This window comes from Nesoenas mayeri (genome assembly GCF_963082525.1).
Source record: "Nesoenas mayeri genome assembly, chromosome: 8".
Taxonomy (NCBI): Eukaryota; Metazoa; Chordata; class Aves; order Columbiformes; family Columbidae; genus Nesoenas; species Nesoenas mayeri.
Genome location: NC_137554.1, coordinates 17,615,227 through 17,641,535, shown reverse-complemented (window position 1 = coordinate 17,641,535; position 26,309 = coordinate 17,615,227). Strand labels below are relative to the sequence as shown.

Genomic DNA, 26,309 nt, shown 5'->3' with positions numbered 1-26,309 from the left:
CATAGACTTCATGGTTTTCTCCTCCCATTTTTCAAACCCACACTCTCTTAAAAAGTCTCGGTCTGCTATTTCAAGAAATGCACTCACTTTGAGATCCAGAGAGCCCCTGGCTGACTACTGCTTTCAATGAAAAACTAGTAATTCCAGTGCTAGTCTTGGATTTTAAGCTGACTAAAACCAGAACTACCACAATCCTTACATAATTTTGAATTCTAAAACCAAACTATAGACTATATCCACTTCAGAAGATCTTGTTGCACAGGTGATAAAAGGTTGGTTGTGGGAGAGGAGAGATGATGTTTGTGAGCTAAATCCAATCATATATTTAGGCAGGAGTAAAAATTCCAAGTTAATTCACCCATTATTAAAAATAAAAAGTTAACAGAAGCAAAGAAAACATCATAAATGTGATTTCTACACAATAACAGCTCAAGAGGTTGTAATAAGAGAGCTCAACTCATACAGCTTGTAAATGAAATCTGAAATTACCAGTAATTTTCAAAGACTTATGATTTTTCAAGTCCTAATCCTGCATTCATCATTCAGTTAGCACTTTCCACCATTTTAGGAACAAATCCCAATAAATGTTGCCAATTACATTACTTATAAAACTACATTATTTAATGAGATGGTCTAGCATTAGGCTTCATGTTCGTTCTAAGAGTGAATTAATATTTTCCCTGGCCGCTCATCAGAACTATTTGACGTGTAAGATGCAACTATTAATTGCTTCTGTTTGCAGCTTGAAATGAAGACTAGCTACGTTCCATGTTACCCTAAATAAAGGGGGGGTCTTTCTAAGACTCAGAAAAAGCTAACAAATAAATTGCGTATATAATGGTACAAATACAAAAGATGTGGGAAAAAAAAAGAGAGAGAAAAGAAGTAATATAAGTATACAGATTAAGAGATCAAACATTTAAGTCGAAGAAAAATGGTCATATACAGAATAATCAAGAAATAAGAATATTTAATATGTAAATAACAGTAATTTAGTTTTAAATATTTTTAAAAATATTATTAAATATCCTAAATATTTAAGAATAATGATAACTGGAGTTTTTAAAATTAAATCTATTCAGGGCAGAAGACAGCTTGAGAAAATTAAAGCCAACAAATTGCAGGAAATTGAATTTCACACGTCACTGTGATTGTGATCAGGGCATTTACCACGAATAACTCATAAGAATTCCTTGAAAATGTATCTTTTGCATAAAGACTTGGTGTGTTCTGCTTCAGAGAAATATAAACAGTCCTTTCAGCTTCCAAAAAAGTGAAGTCATCAACCTGATTTAAAAGACATCTCCATAATTTATAAGACCAAGAGAATGGTTTGAGGCTAAAAGATAATCTAGGCACAGTCCTTGCCAAAAATATCCTGTCTCAGTTTTCAGTTAAGACGATGACGCTGGAGGGAATAAAAATGAAAATGAGATACAGAAATGGACATTATAATACCTGAGGAATGAAACTTAAGGAAAAAAAACCCCCTAGATTCACTTCTGTTACATGTTTCTAAGGAAACCAGCACATATATCTAGAAGCACAAAAAAATGTATGACTCTACCAAGGTAAAGGAGCACAGTTGAAGTGAATTATAACAGTACTACTACTTAAAAACCAAAGGTGGTAATAAGTACTGGTCTGTCAGTTTGTCTTTAACAATTTGATGAGGATTACAAATAGATTTTGGGGGGGGAAATGGTAAATGAGTAAACAGAAAGATATATCAAAACAGTGGTTCTCACAGTGTCTTTGACAATTAATTTTCCAGTTAAAGAAATGTAATTTATTTATACCACAGAAAAGCCTCTTGTATGTGCCTCAAATACTAGTTCAGATGAAACAAAAGCAGAGTACATGAGCAATATACTGAACTTTAGGTTAGACCAGGACTGGCCCAGGAAAGAGCAGACAGCTTGTAATGAAAGGAAAATGTCACCCGTCATGGTATTTAAGGATGTGTTGGGATTGACCTTGTTTACATGTTAGTTAATGATTTTTTACAAAAGATTGGCATGTGCCAATACATTTGGGGATATTATTAATAAGAAGCACATCAAAATTAATAGGAAGCACATCAAAATGCAATACAAAATAAAAACAGACGATGTTGAACATGAAAATAATCTGAATGAGAGTAACACAAAGACTCAATTCCACAATTTATTCCAACAATGATTTCCTGGTAATTTGGTGAAAAGATACTACAGCTTCCTTCCAAAATTAAAAGAGTGGCTAAATAAGAGGAATGAACATGTTTTAATGTAGGAGAAAGGGGGAAAAGACTAGAAACTTACAAAGAAAAGTGGACAGAGGAAAGATTTTATAAAATGGCACAAATATAGCTTGCTTGTCAGTCACAGCAAAAAAAGGTTCATTTAAAGTACCCATTTTCTGCTTCCTCTAGGTTTAAGGCTGCTTCTAAGAACTATTTTCTACTCAACAGATTTCCCAAACAGAATAAAATATAGTTTAGGCTTTTTGAACACAAACAACTTTGAAAACAGCCCATTTGTCAGTGGCAAGAACTGGAGAAGATGCAGCTGGGCTAAGGATTAGCTGAAAAAGTGGGAGTAACCTTCGCAACAGAAAGTAGAGGAATGAAAAAGAATTATTACTATTACTAGTAAACCACACACATCATCAAAATTGTTACTATTTCCTAATCCTCTAAAATATATTATTTCCTTTAGTTGAAATAAAATTAAAACAAGCTATAAACAAACTGTAAACTGATTCTGTTTAATTGAACACATATTAAAATGTAATGGGTAAGCACAGAGCCACATGGACAAGCCCATTCATTTCAGTGGAGTTAAACCTTTTTCTTACAGCTCAAGGTCTTGCTTTAGCAGTAGAAGTATGACAACTTGGAAACATTGCTTGTAGGCAGCTTTCTATTAAGAAAGTTTTATGCTAGCTTATTACATTGAGGTACAGAAAACATAAGCAATACTGTTTACTCCGTTACCTCTTTCAATTTCAATCATACGTGCTTCAAAAGGTTTTAGATTTCTTCTTTATTATTTTGTATTTTTATTGACATTTTGTTATTGTATAAAATAAAACACGGTAAAACTAAATTATGCCAACTCTATGACCAGTATTTCCTTATTTTTTTACAATTAAGAGAAACAGTTTCACAGGACTTCTACAAACTATCATCCTTGCATAAATCTTCACTTTAGACACTAGCCTCTGATTAACACCAAATGTTTTTTGAAAAGCAGAAGATACTACATATAATGAATTTTCCTTATCTATCATAGTAGTATATCTTCAAAGAAGTCCAGCAGATTATTTAAACATGAACTCCCATGTCTCAATCATTCTAGGTATTTGCAGGCAAATGTATACTTCTATGAGTCTTCTCGTTTCATTCAGATTTTCCTAAAAATCTAGTTATAAGTTTCTTAACATCCTTTTGATGCAATGGAGTCATGTTACAAAAAGGGGGAAAAAAGAGAGTTACAGAATAAAAGTAAAGAAAAAAGTTCATTTCAAAGACTGTAATAAAACTATGACCGAGCTGTGCCAGATATTCAACAATTTGTTCTCTGTTAGTTCAAAATCTGTACTATCAGCTAGAAAATTCATCAGGCCACCCCCATGGCTTGGGTTTGTAACATTCTCTGTGCGCATACTTCAAAACGTCTAGCAGTGAAAACTGCAATTACAGTACAAATCCAATCTTTAAAGAAAACTATGTTGTTTAGGTTCTTTGGTCATGAGCCAAGAGAGTTGAAAATGAAGTTAAACCATCAAGCTGGGAGATGCATGGCTCTTCTTGTTTGGATGAGATGCTGACTGGCTCTGAAGAGATGCTGCACTGGCTCTGCAGCCTGGGGTTATTTTTTTGTTGAGCTTCCCCCCTGCTTTTTCACTATAACTGAAGAATTTAAAGTGCAACAAAACTGGGATAACTGTATCCAAAGTATGTGTACTCATATTTTATCCCAGAGTTTCATAAACTGACAGAAAGGAAAACGTATTTAAATATAGGTATGTTTAGAAGAAAATCATTAAACATGGGTTATATACCAACTCATACCTGTTTAAACAGTTGAAGATTAACAGCAGTTTCCAGGAACTGCTTAGTAGTACTGGAACGATGCTTCACAAAACTACTCTCACAGAAAGTTATAGGCTCTCCCTAAAAAATTTAAACAGAAAAGGTTAGATGATAACCAGTGTATAAAAAATATGTTGATTTATTTAAAATTCCTCATTATAAATTTATTTCTTAACAGTCAGTACATACAAATATTCCCTTTGAAGCAATCTTGATAAACATGCATCCAATTAAAGAGACATAGACCACAACAAAAAGAGCCCCAAATCTTCACACAACATTTAAATAATTCTCAAAATACATGTTGCAATTGAACCCCTGTTTTATGAAGTCAGTCCACAAAATATATGTTGCAAGGAAAATATAAGTGGTTCACGTTACTTTTATAGCATCCTTCAAGAAAAATGTCACAGAAGTGGTTCAAATTTTCAGGAAGAGCAGGTACACTGATTCAAATAATTCAACACACATTATTGTTCAGCATTACTCTGATTCTCTGACATGCTAAGCCAGCAATACAAGCAAAGTGAAACTCTCAGTCCAAAAACGTATACCTGCGTCAAATTATTTTTATATTTATTATACCAAAACATGAGAAGATTGATAAATATACTGCTGACTTAATAGGTAATTATTGAAATCCGTGTCTATTTTATTTTTACACAAAATAAAAGCTCCAAAGTTTTAGGAATATTTTTATGGAGAAAGTCTGAATAGATGAGATTAATGTTCAATACAATAAAACGTATTTACCCAACATGGAAAAAAAATGTATAGCCTATAGTTACCAGAAACCCTATACAAAACCACTTTGATGATGAAAGAAGATAAAGTAGTATTCAATGAAAACAAAGTGTTAGTTGAAAAAATTATTACTGAAAACTGCGCTAATTTAAACCCAAAAGATACTAAATAAGATTCTTTATAAACCATGAAATGAACTCCTTTGTTATTCCTTAATTTCATTTAAAATTTGCTGTCTTCAGTGTGCATAGAGCACTGGATGTTTCTGATGAGCATTCCCTCTAATTCTGTTATTCTTGTCAATACTTTGTAATAATTACTTGAAGTTGTTTGACTTAACTGGTAAGTAATAGGTACATTACAAAGCTTGTGTAGTGACCAAGGTACCTGAACTGATTTCACACTAAAGCCAAAAGGCCTCTCACCCAAGCTTACATGACCAAACTAACTACTGGGTTACAAACCAACTGCCTAAGGTCTCAAAGACAGAAAATTTGGAATCCAGCAAAATGCCACATCAAAATCTACCACAGAATATTTTACTACCCAAAAGCTACACATACAGTGCAGTCCCACAGCAGAATAAAAGACACCTCAGCCATTCAAAAGAAAAATGATGAGAGACGGCTGCTACACTGCTCTTCACAACAGCTCCAACTGCTAGCCACTTTCAAGACAAATTTATTCATGCCCCTGCCAACCACAGGTTTCTGCTCCCAGCCTTGTTTAATTTAACCACAAACACTACTTCCTGCATTTCCCTATCGTACCTAATTCCCTTTTGTACCCACTTGCCTTTCGTACCCCTGGCTGTGCAGTTATGTGCTTCCAGAATATCACAAAGTGTATGTGCATAGCTGAGTGTGGTGAAGTGGCTCTAAATCATTTTCCACTGCTCTTTACACCTTGCACTTTGTTTTCAAATTGCTCAAGCATGATGCAGGGAAATGTAGTAAAAACACTGTAATGCTATTTTAAAATCATATTCTTATAGCATCAAAAGCTTCCCTCTTTTGAAGTCTCCCTTTTAGGAGTTCGAACCCTACTCAGCAAAGTGCTTAAGTTCATGTTTAACTTGGTTTTAAGTTTTACATCCTTCTTAAGGAGCCTCTGATTTTAGAAAAGAAACCTCACTGGAAGAACTAGAAGCTATACATTTATCGAACACAAATCTCCATTCACAGAGTAGCTGGAATGCTGTGATGTGCAAACGCATCTCAGTACAGCAGGTAGCACAGTGTCAATCACATCTCCAGGAGGAGCATCTAAGTCACCCCACCTGCTACCTATCCCAATACAACTGGTAGGCACGATGCACACGCAGGACATGCTGGATCTGTCACACAGCTTGGATTGTTTGCGGTACTTCAAATAGCACTGCCTTCCTGACCCACTTTGCATTAGCTATTCTTGAGCTCCTAAAGACTCTTGTCTTTAGAAGATGACCCCAAGCTACTTAGCAAATTTGTAGTGCATCAAAACAAATGGAATCGTCTCCATGAGACATGGTGGTACAAGACACAGTGTTCCTCAGGGCAGACTCTCTTCTCAGTTCTGTCGTTCTTCCAAAAAATCTAAAGGCAGCAGACTCTAACAACTCCTTATTTATATATTTATATTTTGTTGTTGTTACACAATGATTTATGGAAATACGAAGTCTTTGTGGGAGTGCAGAACTGCCTAGATGATAGCTCAAGACATACTATGAAACATAGAATTTAGAAACAGAGAGAAAATCATATTTTCCAAATACACTATTCAGAAAAAATATAACCTAAGCTACACCTCCACTGCCACTTTCCCAATTGTCTTCTATAAGATGAAAGAGAAAGGGAGAGGTTATCTCCCAGCAGCAGAGAAGGCAGGCGTGCTTGCTCTCCCTCCACATCAGCCTGGGAAGAATTTTATTTGATGGCACTTCTCCGGCCTGAGCTGTGGAACAGAACACCAGGAAATAGTGGTTCAACACACAGCTGTAGTGCCTGGCTGTAATATTTTCCCAAATACTTTCTCTTAATCACCGGATACTTCAGATACTTGCTAAGCACTCATGCATTGGTGAGTCTGCTCCCTTATCAGTACAGTTCAGAGACAGCATAACCAAAGCTATTCCTTAGCTGAAAATTTATTTAGAAAGAGTTCACATCCAAAAGTTATCTACGTTATTTGAACCTACTGATAGCAAGGTTGCTTTAAAAAATTTGAGTAGGTTTAAAGCTCCTACCTGTTCGGCACATGAAATGAGAAAATCTTTTGAAACCTGTGGAAATTCCACATTGAAGTTTTCTCAGTGTATCTGCTGTAACTTTAGTGAAACTGCATTAAATAATACAATTAACTCCTAGCTTCTTTTATTTGTTCAAGGCTCTGAACAAGAAAATGGTTTTCCAAATACAACTTTTACAAATCTTCGAGATTACTACTGTAAACACAAAGTCTTTTGAAGTGCTATTTAAAAAATAAGTTATTGAATCAATATAAATAGCTCTAAAAGTTTTCATACACAAAGCTTATAACATTCTCATCTCTGCAAATACAACTGGGTACCTTTAGAAACTGAATTTTGGAGGAATGCTGCACTGATATTTAACTACTAGACCATCAAATGGCCCTTGTTGTATTGATCTACAATGTACTTTCAAAACAAGTTCAATCAAAACCCAGTGGGGACCCTATACTGAAAAGTAGACAGCTAATACTCAGACCAAACAATCTCTGCCCAAACAAGATAACTGTCCTTTTAACAACAGTTGCTATAGAATTTTCTTCCCCTTTCATAGCTTGCCACACACAGCGGGAATTTCTTACTCTAAGCTACATTCACATTTTAAGCAAGCTATTTATACAGACCTCAATGGAATGTGAAGACAGTGAGCTAAAACAGCATGATCATTTTAAAGGAAAAAATATCTAGATTAGAAAGCACGTGTGTGCTTTCTAAATCTAGTGATATTTAACTTGAACACAAAGTACAAACCTTTTAATTCTTTAATTCAGAAAATATTCATACCGCTCTAGATAAGATGACTCTTTGTACTATTCCTATAATTAATACTGTTTCATATGGTAACTCTCACTTATCAGATGAAGAGTATAAAGTAGGTAGGTACGGCCATAGCTTGTTTGGTTTTGTAAAATACATATATAGAAAACAAAAACAAAAGAAAAGAAAAACACACACACATTTTTAAACACCATTTTGGTTTTGATATTAAAATTCTCTTTTTAAAATCAAGGAAGCACAAAGCCGAAATTTCATCTGCTGTCACAACATTCAGAGATAAAGGCCAGGGGACAACAGAGTATGACCTATAATTCTACTAGGAAGGTACCATTTAAAATTACAAAAAAATTTCTGCATATTTTGCAAATTTCTTGCACTCTACCCAAAAAAAGATTCAGATGTGCTAATATTTCCTATAGTTATAATTAAACCCTACAACAGCTCCTACTAATACAATATCTATTTTCAATCAAGGACTAACTATGGTCCCTAAGACAAACTAAACAATATAGTTTTCAAAATGTAAAATAAAATTCTCATGGAAGTCACAATGAATAGTCATAACAGATATTACAAGGGCTGGTTCTGGATTTAAACACAAACTATGTTCTGGCATTTCATTACTCTGTTTCTGTACCCTGCTGTACTTTTAATGCCTAACTCTTGGGGGAAAGGTGAACAAGTCAATGCCCATTTCAAGAGATACTTGTCCTCAACAGGTTTCATTTTGAAACTCAACTATAAGCAATCATTACTTATTCATTCTTAAGTAATTCATGTGCATTCTGAATCTTAACATCTCTTCTTTTTCCTAATGTAACATTTAATTGTATTAATTTGATTTATGGCATATTGTTGGAGAGACGATGTCTCTACTTAAAATAGTGTCAATATTGGCCCAAAGCACTCCAGTTAGCATTCAATTAAAGCGAGGTCTGACAGGTCGGGCTATCTTCAAGCTGGGAGTTATCTCGGCACCCCTGGCGTGGTGATGAGACCATGAACTCCTACTGCTGAGCATTCCGGAGCAAGCCATTAGCCTTTGCTCTTCATTGCTTAATTTCTGATGAGTGATGTTACAACCATCATAACTTAAAACAAAGCTATCCCCAGTTTACTTCGTTTGTTTTAACATCAAGAGCTTTGAGGACTTATTCCCCAAATAGGTGATTTTTCTTAATGACTTCACCTTTTGTTAGCTAATTTGTGAATAAAAGCCAGTTTCTCAAAGGTAGAAAATTAGTTACTGTTGCTTATATTCCATAATCTTTTACGAGATGTATCATGAAATAATAAGTTTTATTTATTTTACATACCTTTGAAATATGTTTATCTTGCCATGACAAATTACCTTTTTGTAAAAATAAGAAAAATAGAAATATCAGACCTGAATTCCCTCCTGCTTAGGAGCAAACAACTTTTCTGCTTTGCTTCTTTTCCTGATGATGTTAAAATTAATGTCTATCTTGGTGAATAGTTTTATATCCATTATTTTCCTGCTCCTTCCTCATTCTCTTAGCTACTTCTCTCTCTCTACACATAGACTGGGTATATTACCTGTTTCAAAATTCTTTACATCATATATAGTGTTTTATTTACTGACCACACTGTATATGATCAATCAAAAACAATTACTAGTCTTTGCTTTCATCTGCAAGGTTTACACAAGTACCCGTGTAAGGTCCATTTTCTCCAGCCACCACAGAGCTGTTAAAATGTTTGACTGGCGTGGCTTTTGCCTGATATAAGGAGGGATGCCTAAAAATTGCCCATGAAAATGTGTAAAGCAGCGAAAAAAACCCCACAACCTTGCACATACATTGATTGACAAAATGGCAGAAATTGCAGAACTGTAATCTCTGTATCTAACTCCCACTTACACACACAATTCTGAAACATGGAACATGCTATATTATTACAAGAGAAACTCCCAAATGCTGGACTACCTAAAGAAAATAGGAGCAATGGAACATTCAAGGCTAAGTTGTGACCACCCAACATAAGCATAATTGAGTACGTATATGCATTTACATGAAGTAAGAAGGTCCTATCTCACAACACTCTGATCACTGCAATGCCTCAGCAGATTTAGACTCTTGTGATCAAAACTGTGATCCCTGATGTTGCAGATTCCTCAAAGGCTCACGCTGAGCTGCTGGCTGGGTGCACACAACCACGCACAGACCACTTGCCTTTCTGTACTGCAGAGCTCCCCATTAAAAAATGGTTTGAGTGGCTGCATTGCCACTCCTGCAGATGCTCCGAAGTCCATGCACGTTCCCCTGGCAAAGCATCTCACCCACTGTCTCAAAATGGACTGCAGTCTTCCACGTGAATGAGATCATATACAAAAATACTATAATTCATCATTCCATCTATGAGATTTTGTTCTAGATTATTTTTCAGTCATTTATCAAATGATAGTGCAACAATTTTTTCCATCATCCCCCCCTACCATGCACAAACCGTATTCCTTCTCGATTCAACTAAAGCAGAAAATGCACTCCAGCTAGTCACAAGTATTCAGGACTCAACACCAAACTAAAACTAAATCACAAAAAAGCCAGAAATGCACACTGTGTGGAAGGCAGGACCTCGGCACCAACTGCACTGTTTTGCTCTACCGATCCGCTGCTATTGTGCAGTATTTGCTAATGTCAAGTATAGAACATTACAATAATACTTTCGGAAGTTATATCAATTTGATCAATATCTTTAATTCAGTATCATGATTAGATCAGAAAAACACCAACTATTTCCACTTCTCTTGTAAACTTCCACTGAATTAAGTTTGTTATTATCATTTATTACACAAAAAAGTATTATCACCTTTATCTATTACATGTCATATTTCCTGTCTGTATTAGAGTAGTCAAATTTTCCATATGGTCTTTTGGAGTCCCATGAACTCCTTTGAAGAACCCTGAAGCTTCCCATTTTCCCTTTCACCAATCACTTTTTTTCAATAATTGCTAGACGTTTGTTCAAGACATATTGCTATACTGAGGAGAATCTGTCCTGCGCTGAAAACAAACAGTTGCACAGAATGAGTGTTCAGTGTGATGAACAGCGTTTGGAGTGAAGAGAAGTGTTGGATGAGTACAGACACTATTAAAGCTGTTCTTTACTCAAAGTGAATATTAATGACAGTTGTTTCATGTTTCAAGTTAAAATCACACAGAACACACTGCTGCAAGGAAAACAGTTCACTTAAACATATTTTTCATCTTACAAGCAATCGATAACTACTCAAATATATTATTTTATTTTTCATCAGGATGTTAGTGATCCTAAAAATGGTACCCCAAAACCTCTGAGTTCTTGATTCTAAAAATACAGCAAGCTTATTTATAGTAAAAGTATTTCAAATCTATATATAAAATCTACATATAAAATATTCCTATTTAAGTATACCCCATAAGTTTTGAGACTCCTGACAAATTATCCTAATACAGTCAAATGTCACTTGAGTTTCTGAACTTCTCAATTCACAATGCATTAATCTGAGCTCAAAAGGCACATGTAAAATGAACTGAACAATCATAGGGCAACTCCTCTTAGTTTCTACTAAACCAGAGCAAATTCAGCTAATAAATTTTTCTATCACAACAAAAATTAAATATTAAATTAGTTAACACTATCTGAATACAGCTCAAAATAACAGTTACACTTATTTTTTTGGCTGTGTTGATTGCACAGAAGATATTTATGGAACCATTGTGGCCTGATCGCTTTTTATTAAAGATACATTATTTCAGAATATCTTAACAGGCAGAAGTCCGCTGGCAAATACCAGTGTATCTTGGATTGGCATCAACTTGTCCAAAAACAATTTGTATGGGGAGGGGGAAGGGGGGAAGAGTACTACTTCCAATACGGTGCAAATGTAGATATCTCAGATATGCCAAGAGATAAACTGAAATAAAATGGAAATCACTTAAAGGGAGAGCTCATTTCAAAAGAGATGCTAACTAGAACGCTAAAGAACTTGCACATTCAATTCAAACAAAGGACTGACCGGAGCTTATTTCTGGTCAGAACAGAGGGTAAGTACATCAACCAGAATGGCATCATTCTGCCTGCGTGTGTCAAATGTAGATTGAGACACAGCTCATACTGCAAGCTGCCAGCGTTGACATGGACCAGTGTCCTCACCTTTAGACTATGGGACAAATTACATAACACCTCCTGAACCGATGTCAGGTAATGCCACGATGGAATAAGCAATAACTGTTTGTTTTAATTAAACTAACATTGTGTTGAACTCTAGCAATTTTGAAAACAGGTACAGTCATTTCAGTATGGTAGACAAACTGGCTTTCCATATAATAAGAAAACTATAATGACTGCTAAAGGCAAATACTTGAACTAAACCCTAAAACATCATTTCTGCATGAGTTACTTTTCATCTCGATAAGAACAGCCCTCGGTGGCAAAGACAGCTGGTGTGTGAAACATGGCAAAATGACTACCTGTAAGAGAACCACACCACACTGTATTTTAATGTTTCCTCCAGGAAAAGACCTCATCTGGAATTAATAACCATCCTACCCATTTCCATCAAGGAATACCATGTAGTTCCTCACACAACAACAGAATACACCTCCTTCCTTGCCCCCCTGACAAACATCAACCCATGCACCCACACACCAACCAGTTTTACAGACTTGAAGCCTCAAGCAAGGAGGATTTTCTCCTTATCAAATCTCAATATTTATCTGAATTCATCAGAACACCAAACATCATATCCTCAGAATCTGATTCAGCCAATGTCATCTCAGTGCATTTTATCAAATGGAACTACTATCAGCAGTTTGCAAATATCATAGGAAAAGAATCTAGACTGACAGATGAAATGAATCTGTAGGTTGCTTCTGATAGATTATTTTATGTCCAATAGGCTCAATATGTGCCACCCTTATAAACCAGAAAAGATGAAAGCCCATAACACATTTATCTACTGAATATAAGCAAAATGCCAGAAATACAAATTCTGAAGTTCTGAGGGGATGAAATACGTTTTCATTTCTCCTAACTTTTCAGTGGCATCAAGATAAGTGTATAACAGAAGAGATGCATGTTTGAGTCACATCTGGCTTCTGCTACGCAACAAGCTTCTGGCCATAAACACAACAGTCTCTAGACCAGTACAGTGAAAAATGATGGAGTCTGAAAGGCATAACCTCTTCAGGTCAGCTATGTGTAAGTCGTTTCATTAACACAATCTGTTTCTACACTAAATAAATCATAAAAATGATACAAATAAGAAAACAGTTGACTTTGGATGAGTATTTATTTTTCAGTAAAACTCACCATCAGGAGGTGGTAGTGTTTTCTAAACTGCCAGTGTATCCTTAGCATAGACTAAGATTTGAAACTTCTAATTTTTCTAATGTTTCAGACTGGAATAAAACATTTCATGTTCTTGCAAAGAATGAGACCGTGTTCTTATAAATTGAGGAAACAAAGAAGAAGCAGCCTTACTGGTTTGTATCTTAGTGCATCTCTGTAGGATCCAAACAGTGCTGCCTGTGCCCGAAGAAAGGCCTTGGCTACTCCATCACCCGTAGCTGTAGACTGCTTTTTCAGTTTATTTTTCAAGGCCGAGACCTGCACGACAGAGTGGAACAGTTAAATTAACACCTCAGAAATTGGTACAGCGAGGTATGAACCCAATCAGCAGGCAAACCGTGGTGTCTACAGGTCAGCCAAAAATTCATCCTCCTCCTTGATAGCTTATCTTTTTAACTGCAAAGAGCACCTGCTGGTCTGTTAATTGAAATGAAAGCAGGGGATGATGGTAGAGTGCTAATGCAAATTGGTTTATGCTCTCTTTTTTTCCCAAGGCCTCTTGACATAAATAAGCTTAATTATTTTACAGTAAAATGCATGTGAGCCACTTTTCTGCAGATTTTTTCCCCTCAATCATAACATGTGCTTACTTGTTCTGAAAGAAGACAGATACTTTTTATTTATGCTATGAAGGCTTATTTTTAAGGAGTCTTAATCATCGCTTACTATTCAGTTTTAAGGATTTTATTTTTAAGTTAAAGTTAAATTACTATCTTATATCATTTCTCATGCTACCGATGTCAAATAGCGGAGAAAGGTTTGTGTAAATTCAGTGCTGCATTGCCTTTAGAATTGTCCTTCAAGATAAAACACGTGAAAGGGCAAAAAGTAAAAACAACACTTATGAGACACCTGTAGTTAAAAATATATCAATAAAAGACCATTCCTACTTTAGTGTTTGAAATTTTTTAAGGTGGTCTGTCCTTTTTTACTTGGCAAATGGCAATCACTAATTATATTGGGGTGGGGAGGGGTGGGAAGAGAAATTTTAATTTAGATGAATCTTGCTTGGAGATACTTTGGAGAAAAATCAGATAATTCTGGAATTATTCCAATATTCTTTAAAGATACTTGGAATCACACCCAGTTATAGTCTATGCTCTCCTAATTTTCATCATGAGGGACATCTGGAGAAGTCAAACTCCAGTTACACTGAATACATGCTTATACACCCCTTTGTATTGCAGTGTACCCAATAAAGAAATATTGAAGTTGCTAAATACTATACAAAGTTAACACTCAGAGTTACTCTTTAAACATAACATTATAAACACCAACTATTACCAAACCAGCTTTCATTCCTTTAGAAATACACACAAGAATGAGAATTTTCTTGTGTTTTTTTATGCAAGCAGTCCTGACTGCTCTTGTAGATGATGATTCTAATTGAAGTGTCAACCTAATTAACAACTAAACTTTGAATAATGCTAATGAGAACTGAACATGGCATCAGAGAAAAGACCAGCTCTACAGGTGATAAACCTTCACAGTAGTGACATTTTCCAGTGTAAAGTCACAGTTACTGTGATCTGATCAAAGAGAGAGACCCCCATTGGGTCCAATTATAACTATAGTTTTGAAAAAAAAATTATTGAGTTATGATGTTCATAATCTATGCAGAAAGGCCTTTACAGTATAGGTCTTTTCCCCATAGCTGTGATCTTTTCAATTTATATCCAAGCTCCATAGATCTAGATAAAAGTTTAGAGCCTGATTCATTTAGCCCATGGAAAGCATACACCAAGGCTCATTTAGGTTTTTTCCTTATACCTCAAAAGAAAAAGAAAAGCACAAGTCTGAGTACAAAAAACAGTTAAGCAGTTCAAGGTTGAAAAAATAAATTCATGTCTTGGTCTTGGTGGGTTTTTTGGTTGGTTTCTGGTGGTGTTCTTTGTTTGTTTGCACTTTTTTTGTTGTTTTGTTCTGTACTGTACGAAGTTTAAAAGTTTTTAAAAATTTTCAAAAATAAGGTTTATTCAATTCCAGGCGAAATAAATGTATATAATGTTTGTACAAGGGAAATCTGCTCAGCAACATTAGCTCAGTTTTAGCTCTGTTCACTAAAACAAAAGCAGTTACATGAGGTCAAAAAAAGAATTGCCAATCTTAAAATGTTGTCTCTGTCACAACAGACAAAGCACCTTCTAAATATAAGGGACAGAAAAGGTAGAAAATTCTCTAAATTCTTTTAAATCTACATTCTTTCAAATTGTACCTTGTGAGTTCAGGGAGATTACAGCAGGTGATATGACAGGCTAAGAGAAGTGGATAAAAATGGTGTATAGCAGAGGAATTATAGGACAAAGTGGGGCATGTGAAGGAAAATGGTATTTTCTGATTTTCTCAGTTCTGGCAGGCCCTGTGTACGTAACATAAATGGATAAGCAGGATGCTTTAGTCAAAAACATGTTAACAAACAGATAAACAAAAAAAAAAGAAAACAAAACAAAACTACAGAAGGAAACACATCTCCCCTTTCACTGCAGTATTGTTACATTCTTAGTTCAACAAAATGAAGAACATCCCAATGGACTGGTAGTTTGAAGGCAGGTTCTCCAGCACAACCACGTGTGAGTCAGATGCACGTCTCCTGCTGCCATCCTGAGGCAAGCAGAGGTTCCAGCCTCAGAGCGTGACTGGAGTGCAGAGAGAGCTCGTCCAGCTCCTCCTTCTCTTGGGAGGCCACGCTCAAAGGCAGGCACAGCTCCACTAGATACTTCTGCAGAAGTACTAATTGCACAGCACTCTTAAGAAAAAGTTTGCAGAGATAACGTGGGCCACAACCTCCATTTCCCAACCGTCACACCAAGAGTCCTGGCAGAAGCCCCGGGAGCACCCCGGGACCTGCCCAGGCTTCCTTCAGGCCGAGGTCAGCAAACATGCAAGCAGAGGTGCGGTGCCTTCTCAGGGCTCATCCCACCACCCACTGGCGGCAAACCCAAGCTGTGTATTTGGGTGGGTTGCTGGCAAATTCTCCCAGTTCCACAGTTCGATCAACGATAGAGTTATAAAGTAGTTATTTACAGTCAATACTGTAGGTACAGATTAGAGACTCAGTGCTTTGAACTACTGAGGACTTGCTGCACAGCAGGATTGTGATTGCTTAGATCCATGAACCCAAAACCAAAGAAGTGTGACACCCCTTTGGGTGACATCATTAATAGCTCTTAAAATTTCAAAGAAAATACAGAGTTCTGGCATCAAGCCAAAACAACCCACCAAGCAGCATCTTTATCAAAATCTTTTACTCATATATGCTTTAATCTATCTATCTGTGACTAAGAAAGCCAAACTTTTTCTCCCCGTCTTTGCATGTTTTAAGCTTAAATAGCCTTTTATGAAGTTTAAAAATAAAGAACTGCAAACAAACGAACCAACCACAGGGGTTAGAATGCTGTGAAAATTTATTCCTGGAAGACACTAGTGATCCATTTCAGAAATTGAATTATTAATTTACACTAGAAGCAAACTGGTTTTAGTTTCTCTTAAGAACAGCTTCTCATTTTCTCTGTGAACTACAGCCTGCTTCTCAAATGCTACTTTTAGAACAGTAATGTTCATATGCCCAGTTTACAGCGTTAAAATCCTGTGACTGTAGGAATCTCAAAACTAAAACTCTAAAAACCCGTTTAGATCCTGTATTGCATCATAGTGTGTAGGCACCACACACTACGAAGGCTACACATCTTTCAACAGCTCTGTAGATTTTACAGTTAACAATATTTAATGACCACAGAAGATGCTAAAAATTTATAAAGCCTATTGTTTCCTAAAGACCCTATTTTAAAATGTTCTGCTTGGTCTATGGAGAAGTCAGTAAGACTTGGTTGCCATATGTGATGCCCTTGATTCTCCAAGCTTTTTTTGAAAGTGTTCAAATGTGAGCAAAGGAGTAGCCTTTTTGTCAGAGTTAACTGCAAGCAGGTATTGCAAGATAAGGCCCAAAGTTTATACATTTGTGTCTATAGTCTCCACTGATCAATATACATCACGAATGTTCTTTGTCTAATGTCTTACATTATTAAAGTGGTGATCTAATTATTGTTGTATTAGGAAATTTACTCCCACAGAAGTAGCTACTTATTTTTATTTTTTTAAATTAAAAAATAATAGACAAATTCACAGTGAAATGATGAAATTTAAAAACAAGTGTTCTTGTCAGAAGAGAGGAAAAAGAGGGCTTTTCCCCCGCTCTAAGAAAACAAAGGATTCCTGAAAGTCTTGCACTGATTTATTCTTCCAATTTTAAATACCTTAGGAGTAGCGGAACTGCTACTGGCATGGTAGTATTTCTAACAGTCAATAAATCTAAAATATTATGTGTGAATATTGGAACGAAGCCATTAAGAAGATTACAGCATGCAACGCAGCAGAGGGTCCACATGAAAAAAGGGCTGGTAATTCAGGACAACTGTGACCACTGACCTTTGCACAGTCAAGACCACTGGTCAGTCTGACAGAGTAATAGAGTTCACATGCACTGGGAGTCATCTAGCCTGTAACTATAATTTAAATGCTTAAGTGAATGATTTTAAAATGCCTTTAAATCTCAGTTAATTTATTGTACAGTTTATTAGACAACGCCCTATAATAATGTTATTAAATCTTAAATTTATCATGAAAAAATGCACCATCGGTGCGTTTTAATAGACATGTTACTTACACATGGGTAAACTATTAAATGCCTACGCCGTGAGAACATCACCAGGCTTATTGATTAAGAAAATAATTACTCAATTTCCTTCAGACAAAGCAACAGTTGTAGAAAACTCTTTGAAAATATTGCATTTCCTTTGTTAGGCTGTTAATCAAAACGGAATCAGTTTTTGAAAGGGATAGTAAGACTAGCACTTATTTTATATTTTCTGTTCTTCATTCTATTTTAACACCTTTCAGAGGTACTTGTTATATTTCTTCATCAGAAGTTTTGTTTTCTTTCTATGTATGTTTATGAGGTTTTTAGTTATACAGGTTAAAATGCCTCACGCATATGAGCATCTTTGACATCTGCTTTAATGTTTTAAGACTAACTTACTGTTTTGACTCTGCCTTTCTATGTCTTATACTTTTTAAATGAGTTGTTAGCAGTTGTGCTTGACCCTCATGACTGCCAAAAAAGAAAGCATTTTGTCATTTTATGTGCCTTTTGTTTCCAAGTATAATTGTATTTGTTTTCCATTAAATTGTTTTAATTTAAGTGTTCTATAGACTGAAGCAGAGGAAGAGATGGGAATATTCAAATTAGAAGCCTAATTATAAAATCCTCAAATTCTGCAAGTATATTTCACATAAAACACAGTTGTTCTGTTTTGTTTGGTATTAGATATGGAATGAAATATTTTGAGTCTACTGTACAATCTGTACACTTGGATAACTTTCATTAACATTAATAATAGTAACATGCATATATCCTGGGGGAGAATATACTTCTGAAAGTATGAAGATCTGTATCCCTATTTTCTTCACGCTAGCCTACTCATTTAGAGATCATTTTGATATGCATCTGTAAAATACATGAGACGTCACTCCCATGGCACAAATATCCATTTTTACTGCTCGAAGGACCTCCAGCTATAACTCCAGTATCTTGTGGAAGATGATGCCTAATTCTCAATTCTACATCTAGCTATTATTTGACAAGAGGTATGTGCTGCCATGACATTATAACCTTAACCTTATTCACTGAATGCAAGATCAGTCAAAATTACTGACACATCAGAAAATTGCTCATTTTTTTACTTAACTTGTTTTATTCTTGAATGACAGAGTACAGTCAAAATTATTGTATATACATGTGTGTGTGTGTATACTTGTTCATACACTAACTTAAAACCATAAAATATCAGAATAATTTTTATGTAGTCTTTTATATTTCTGAACTATAGTTGATACTGAGTCAAAAGCAAGACTGACCAGATGATCTATAAAAACTCCAGATTTTAACACCATTAAAATCAAAGGGAACTGACACTAATATAATCATCAAGAGTTTGATTTCTATCGTTCCAAAAATACACAAATTACCAAGAAAACTGAAAGATGTAGTATGTCACTACAGCACCTTACTTTAAGTCAGTTTGTTTTTATTATTTACAATTTCAGAAAATGTAACTCTCTGATTTCACATTTTGATATAAAATTCTTTGTGCTGACAACCATTTGTGATAGCTTGAGCATTTATAACTAAATAATCAAAACAGTAGTTTCACAATGATATTCTTTTAGAGCGCTATTGGGAAAAACAAGGTAAGTGAATTTTGTGACTATTTCAAGTGATATACAGAATATGTTCCCCTATAGGCAATAAGAAAAAAAAAAAAAGGGGAGGGGACACACATACGACCCTCTGCAAGATCAAAGTCCAGAAAGAACTGGCACTTAATTTATCATCCTTTACAGACAAAAGACAGTTTTCGTCATTTCAAAAGGATCAGATGTCTTTTATGACAAACTGGGTTTGCAGTTTAATTTACAAATAGAATTCTAAGTAAGCAGTCTTTGCTCTGCCAAAGCAAATGACAAACAGTATAGGTTTTCATTCACGCAGCCCTCAGCAGGATAGAAGAGATTAAAATAAAACTGAAATAATTTAGAGAAAACAAATAAATGTTTCAGAAAGTTGAAGAAGATCAAAGCCTGAATTTTCTGACCCCAACTGTACAAGCATTTCTTATTATATTGACCAGTGCCATCAGATCATTAATTAAAAGGAAAGCGCTGGCAGGTGGCAGGGAAGCAGAAGCCGATAATTGGCCCCCTTCTTCTTTTTGCCTTCAAAAACTCTCTCGTTCTTTTGCAAGACATGCCACTAGGCAGACAGAAATGCCTACTTTGTAATATAATGATTAAGATGAGATGAAGAGACTCTTGCGTTTAAAGCAGCTATGCCTAATGAATGCAGCTAGCTTTATAATTATGATCCTACTTTTACAATAAGGAATATGATATTCCATTCAACATCTCCTCAACTGTCAAAAAGGTAAAAATCTCAAAAATAGGGGTCTACACTTGGTGCTTTTCACCCCCGTATTCCTTTTATAGCAGTTAGCTAAACCAGGCAAAAATAACTACTAGTAATTCAAGCATCTGTATAAGAAAGAAAGAATGAAAAATCTGTAAGACTCACCACTTCACCAGGTAGGTTGCTCAGGTCATTAAAAGGGGTTTCTAGAGTGTTTGTGTCAACATTGAGCAAAACCACATCCTCCAGTGATCTATTTTTCACTCGCTGTTAAGAGGGGAAAAAAATAGTGGGAAAGCATTTTACTATAGCATTCTCCTGAAGTACCTTTTTATGATAATGTGCTAGACTAGAAACAATGATTTTACAAAGGACAATAATGGCAAAGACAACATTTTGAGCTTTACATGCAGGATTTCTGAATTAGATGTAGTATTCAGAGTAGCTTTTAAAAACACTTTCCCTTCATCGAACAGTAAGGTTATATTAATAATATTTGAACTACAAGCATATTCAGGAAATGAATTATTGAAAACCAAGATTTGCACAAAATACAGTTCAATATATTGGAAGTATACATATCTTATAACAACATTTCATTCTCTCATTTTTGTGAAAGACAGGACATTAATCATATAATCAAATGAAAAACAGAGAGAACTAAGTAATTATCTGCAGATTTATGTAAGTCCAAGAAATGTGATGTCTAGGAGTACTGTAGAAGAAAGGATAAAACAATCTTTCATCAATGAACTTGGCTAGCAGCAAAGAATTAAACCATTTGTTTCTTTCATGAAAAAATGATGGAACTCTCTTCAATACGGTACTACAATACATAATAGTGGGGTCCAGGAAATAAGTCCAGAAGGAATCGAGTGACTTCTGTTCCAGAACCTTTAAACCTTGCTGTTCCAGAACCTTTAAATCTTTCTGTTCCAGAACCTTTAAACAGTTCTGTTCCATTATTTTCTGACGAAATAAGAAAAAAGGTCCTAGTCAAGATATTACAATGGATGTATGAAGATGATAAGAACTTGCTTTGAGAGAACAGAAGGCTATACGCAGAATTAAGAAGTGTACATGACAGAAGGCTCTTTCTTGGAAACACAAAAGTACTAGTGGCTAACACTGGGAGAGAACCCACCTCCTCAGCTTAGCAAATGTGAATTGATCTTTAGAAATTGCTTTAGCAAAGTGTAAATCAAATAAATTTCCTAAATCAATTATCTGCTCTGCATGATAATCAGACTACACACATAGCCCTAATGGTGTCATCAAATGGTTATGGAAAGAGGCAAAGCTATTTATGACCCAGCTATTACTCAATGCTTCAGTGAGTTCTATTGTTCTGTTGTATCTGACAAGGCTACTTCCCAGTTTTTGGCAAATACTACTCATTTCTAAATTAATATTCATGAATGTTATGAATGAATGTTACTCAGATTTTCAGAGGGACAGGAATGTACATTTATGTGGGAAATCAGAATGACTCTGAATTCTGATTGATAGTGACTCCAAAATAAATTTTAACTGTTATTATTGGGAATATCTGTTGCTGAACCACTAAAAAGGCAGAAAGAAAAGCTATCATTAAGATATTAAATAAACACAGAAAAAAATTGTGATGTAGAGCTTATACGTCTCCATAACACACTTCAAAAGTAAGGTTTCAAAGAAGGATTTTTTTCTTTATAAGGCATCCAAAGCTTAGATTTTGTAATGGTGTATGCTAAAAATGAGGGATTCTTTCTGAAGCATTTCCATTAAAAATATTATTGATGGCACATACTCTTCATTTTTACCAGTATGTAGAAGTGTATAGTAAACTTACCTCTATTAAGCTTAAGTGGACACCAATTAGATAAGGCATCGGTGCACTGAAGAAAAAAGTGGAAAAGATGAAATTATTAAGTACTAATAATACAATATTTGTGGAGCAAAAAAATATTTTAAAATCTTGGCACACATACTCCAAAGTTAACATTTACTGTTTAAGCCTCTACTGAACTTACATGGTTGCTACTGAAAATTCTACGGGACAAGTAAAAAATACTTTTTTTTTTTTGTCTGCAGTGAAGATGACCACAAAATAAAGGATGATGTTCCTAAGTATGGAAATATGAGCGAGAAGATGTGTGAGGCTTTCTAGCCAGTTCCAATAGCCAACTGTACTCTACATCAGAGCTGTCTGAGCAGATGTTCCAAAACTGTCTATCTGTCTGTCTCTAGAACTACAATGGTTGTAAAACACCATTCTGGAAAATATGGTACTGGGTAACATCCCCACACTGCAACATAACCATCACAAACACCAGTTTTGGTTCTGAATACGCTTCTGAAATCCTTCCTTGGTGGGCATTTTGGAAGGTGCATAATTTCATATTTAACTCAAGATAGTAAACTTCTCATTTCCAATTTGAATAAGATGGGGAACTATATTCTCGAAAGAAGACAAATATCCCCTCAAAGCCTCTCGCGTGAGACCTCCTGCAGCACACAAGCAAGAAACTGAAATAGTCAGGCTAATTTATCATGGTTCCTATGTCTTCTGTTTCTTCCTCTAGTGAACGTGTTCTGGCAACCTCTGACAAAGAATATACTCAGTATGCAGCACTGAAGAGGAAAAAACATTGATCACCACACTTTTCGGTACTGCAAGATTACTAAAAAGATTCACTCCAGAGAAGTGAACAATAGATAGGCTGGTTTAAGCAACTCGGTGGGAAACAAAATACTAAAGGAGCAGAGAGAAAAAAATAAATAAAAATAATCTCTGAAGAATAACTGGAAGGTAAGACGACTTTTTGAACTTACACAGATAGCTGGCATAACATAATTTCTCCTATGATATTCATTCGATCATGGATCTGAGCCCCTGGCACCGACTGACGGTGTCTGACTTGCTGACATATTTAACCAAGCCAATGAGGATGGCTACGGCTGACACGGAACTGAGGATTTCTCTGCTGAACATGCAGCAAAATGGATCATCGGGTTAATCGCAGAGTATCTTAGCGTTACAAATAACTTGAACTGGTGAAACTACAGTGGAAACAAGGACAATAATGTATGCATTTAATGCACACTTGTTTTCTTGTACACCAACACTGTTCTAGCAGCTTCACCAGGCCTGTACTGACTTAAAACAGCTGATGATTTGCTCTATTAATAAACCTGTCATTAAAAAGGGTTCTGTGTAGCTCTTTTCTATAGAACAAAGCAACAGCTACATCATTTCAATTCTGCTCAGTTAACGGAATAGAGGTACAAAGCTAATTAGATAAACACATCTTGAAAATGCAGAAAATAAGAAACTGCAGGTATGGAAAGTCAATTTGACCATTTTCAGCAAAGAATGAATTTTATTACTGCTGGATTCTGAAGCCATAAGAGCAGAGGTGTGCAATGAAATTGCTTACTATGATACTACTGGGAGCTGCTATATAGTTTTTCTCCTGTTTATGCATGTTATTACCAAAAATGTTATTAATCTACAGCATCATTGCCTAAAATAATTTCTATGTTATGCAAAACACGCAAGTTAATTGGAAAATAATTGTCCCATTCTCATGAAAACAGGAGTGTATATCTCCCAATTCAGAAGAGACCAGATCTCATAAAAAGACATGTTGCAATTTTAACTTGAATTTTCTAATTGCATTATATTCTTAACAGAGCATCAGTAGAACAGATGCTTTATCATCCACACACAAAACTGTCATACACTCTTTTATCAGTGACTTACTTTGCCAAGAAATTACACAGAAATTTAATGAAATTAGATTTCTCCTTTATTAAAAAAAAAAAAAAAATTGAAGTATAATTACTATGTCAATGTTCAAATTTAATTTTTGTAAAAGCTTTCTGGAAAGCCACCCACCCACGGGTGGGTGTAGAGAAAAATAAATTCTTAGAAAATATTCAAAAAATTAATCTTTTAGTAACTCTGCTGTGTTTTCTTACTCTAGGGCTAAAACAAAAAAATATTTGACTGCTTCACATTTTACTGTCTTTTAGAAAAAGAGAAGTATTATCTCTTCTTTTTTCGATGGCTATTCCAATTCTCACATTGGAGTTCTTGTAACAGAATTTGAGGCCAAGATAAGCTACATGGCGGGGGGGAAAACATTCTGAAGAAAGTAAATAAATATACAGTATGTTCACACACTGGACCTTGCAAGTACTCATAACCTGGCCAGTCCTGGCAGCATTACAGCCCACACTGATGCTCAGTACTGGGGGGTTTGGACTGTTACATTATGTCTAAAACCACGCTGTATATCAGGTTTCCTGATAGAACCTAAAAAGCTTTGCGGTTAAAAAGGCAATTGAAAGCAGTTACATAAACATGAAAATATCTTAAAAATTGAAAATCATTAATTTTAAATTGACAAGACCCTTTTGGACTACATACTAGGTCTGGCCTGGCATAAACTTTGACTTTATGAATCATCTAGGTTTTCTAACTTGATACATCATATAGCTATGAGCAAAACATTTATTCATGGTTAATAGGTCAAAACATGAGGAGATTATTTTATGTGTTTCTATTACACTAGTCCAACCTGTCTCACAAAGAACCATTCAAACCAAACATGATCAAACACAGAAATGTAAATGCACAAAAATCTGAGTTAAAAGGTCAGAATTATAGTTACTGCAGTAAACCCATCAGCTGTGCATTTCCTTTCAGGAACTTTATGTTTCCATTTGAACATCTCAAAAACGGATTCCCCCCCCGCCCCGCTTTATTGTACTACTGTGAAAAAGAAAAAGGGATATACATGAGTTTTACAAGTTTAAGAAACTCCATGATTCTTTTTAATGACCAAAAAAAAATCTCAGGTCACGCCATACTGACCTAGAATCTCAACTATTATCATCATCACAAGCAGCTGTGTACAGCATCTAACATTATTATTTCTGGAAACTTCATCTGAGCTTAGGAGGGAAAATAAAATATCCTCTAGTATTCAGGATGCACTCTGCAGGGTACAGCTTGAATAAAGGTGTTGATCAGCCTTCTGAGAACAGCATTTATGGATGAAACTGAAGAAATTACAAAGCCTCTGGTGGTAAGCTCAAGTAATACAAAAACTAACCAAATACATCCAAGCTCTAGCCCCGTTTTTGTGCATCTTATCAAAGCTAGGAGGAAAAACAATTAGGACAGAGTTTCTTCAAAAGAAAACTATCATTAAAGATGAAAGGCTTAGCTATAGTTGAAAGTACAAGGAGGAGCGGGAGAAGAATATTTGATTTCTTTTTAAAAACAATAAATAATACACATATTAAGTACAGGAACTACCAGAGAAAACGATATACCATGGGCAAATATTGGAAACTTGAGGAAAAACTATCAAAGAGACTCAAGGAAACATAATGAGAATTTCTTTGAAAACAAGAAGTTCAATAGATTGGGTAGAGTTCAATGGCACATCAATATTTATAGTTCCAGAAAAAAAAAAAAAAAAAAAAAAAAGTTCAGCAAACATACAAGCAAACCATAATTTATTTCTGTGAAGAAAAACATTAGTAACAAAAACACAGACTTATGTTGGTAGGCGTCTGCCTTGGACTCAGTTTTTATCGATAATAACAATTCCTGATCTCTAAAATGGCTTTAAATGGTTCATTTTTCCACCACAGATCCATAGCGTCTAGTTAAAGTGAAAGTCTCCAGGGATGGATACTCCTGGTTTAAGTTCTTTAAGAGAAACTCTCACTTGGTATCTCTGGCACAACTATGAATAAAGGAGAGTAGATCTCTTCTTAGCCTGAAATCTCAAAACACAGGCATGCGGAAACATCATCCCTTGAAGGAGCAGAAGTAACTCAAAAACTGATTCTTTCTTAAACTTAAAAATTTGCCAAAACCACAAAGTCTGTCACATGAACAGCAACATGTCAGGAAAAGCATTATTCTTACAACTAAAATCTTGGAAGTATCAAAAGGAGATTTTAAGCTCTTTCAGGAAGGCATTGTATAGGATACTGAACCTGGCTGAGTCTAAAATACAAATATTAAATCATTTTATAGACCCGAAGGAAACATTGATGCCTACAAACACTTGTTTCCAGAAAAACTGATCATTTTTTTCTGAATGCTTCTATCAGTATCATTTATCTCAAGTTAAAATAAATGTCAAATGAAAGAAAACAGTAACAGAGCC

General features: G+C 35.3%; 1 protein-coding gene across 2 annotated transcripts in view; it reads right to left on the bottom strand.

Annotated features, from left to right (window-relative positions):
* The window catches only part of DENND1B (DENN domain containing 1B), a gene marked incomplete at its 3' end in the record, with an annotated part of 148,173 nt that overhangs the window by 26,710 nt on the left and 95,154 nt on the right, over positions 1–26,309 (bottom strand). For both annotated transcript variants that reach the window (XM_080349120.1, XM_080349121.1), the window contains 4 exons: positions 21,968–22,013; positions 20,302–20,403; positions 13,308–13,433; positions 4,055–4,156 (listed from right to left, as the gene is read on the bottom strand). In XM_080349120.1, the coding sequence (XP_080205246.1) occupies positions 4,055–4,156; positions 13,308–13,433; positions 20,302–20,403; positions 21,968–22,013 (376 nt within the window). The remainder of the gene's footprint in view (positions 1–4,054; positions 4,157–13,307; positions 13,434–20,301; positions 20,404–21,967; positions 22,014–26,309) is intronic.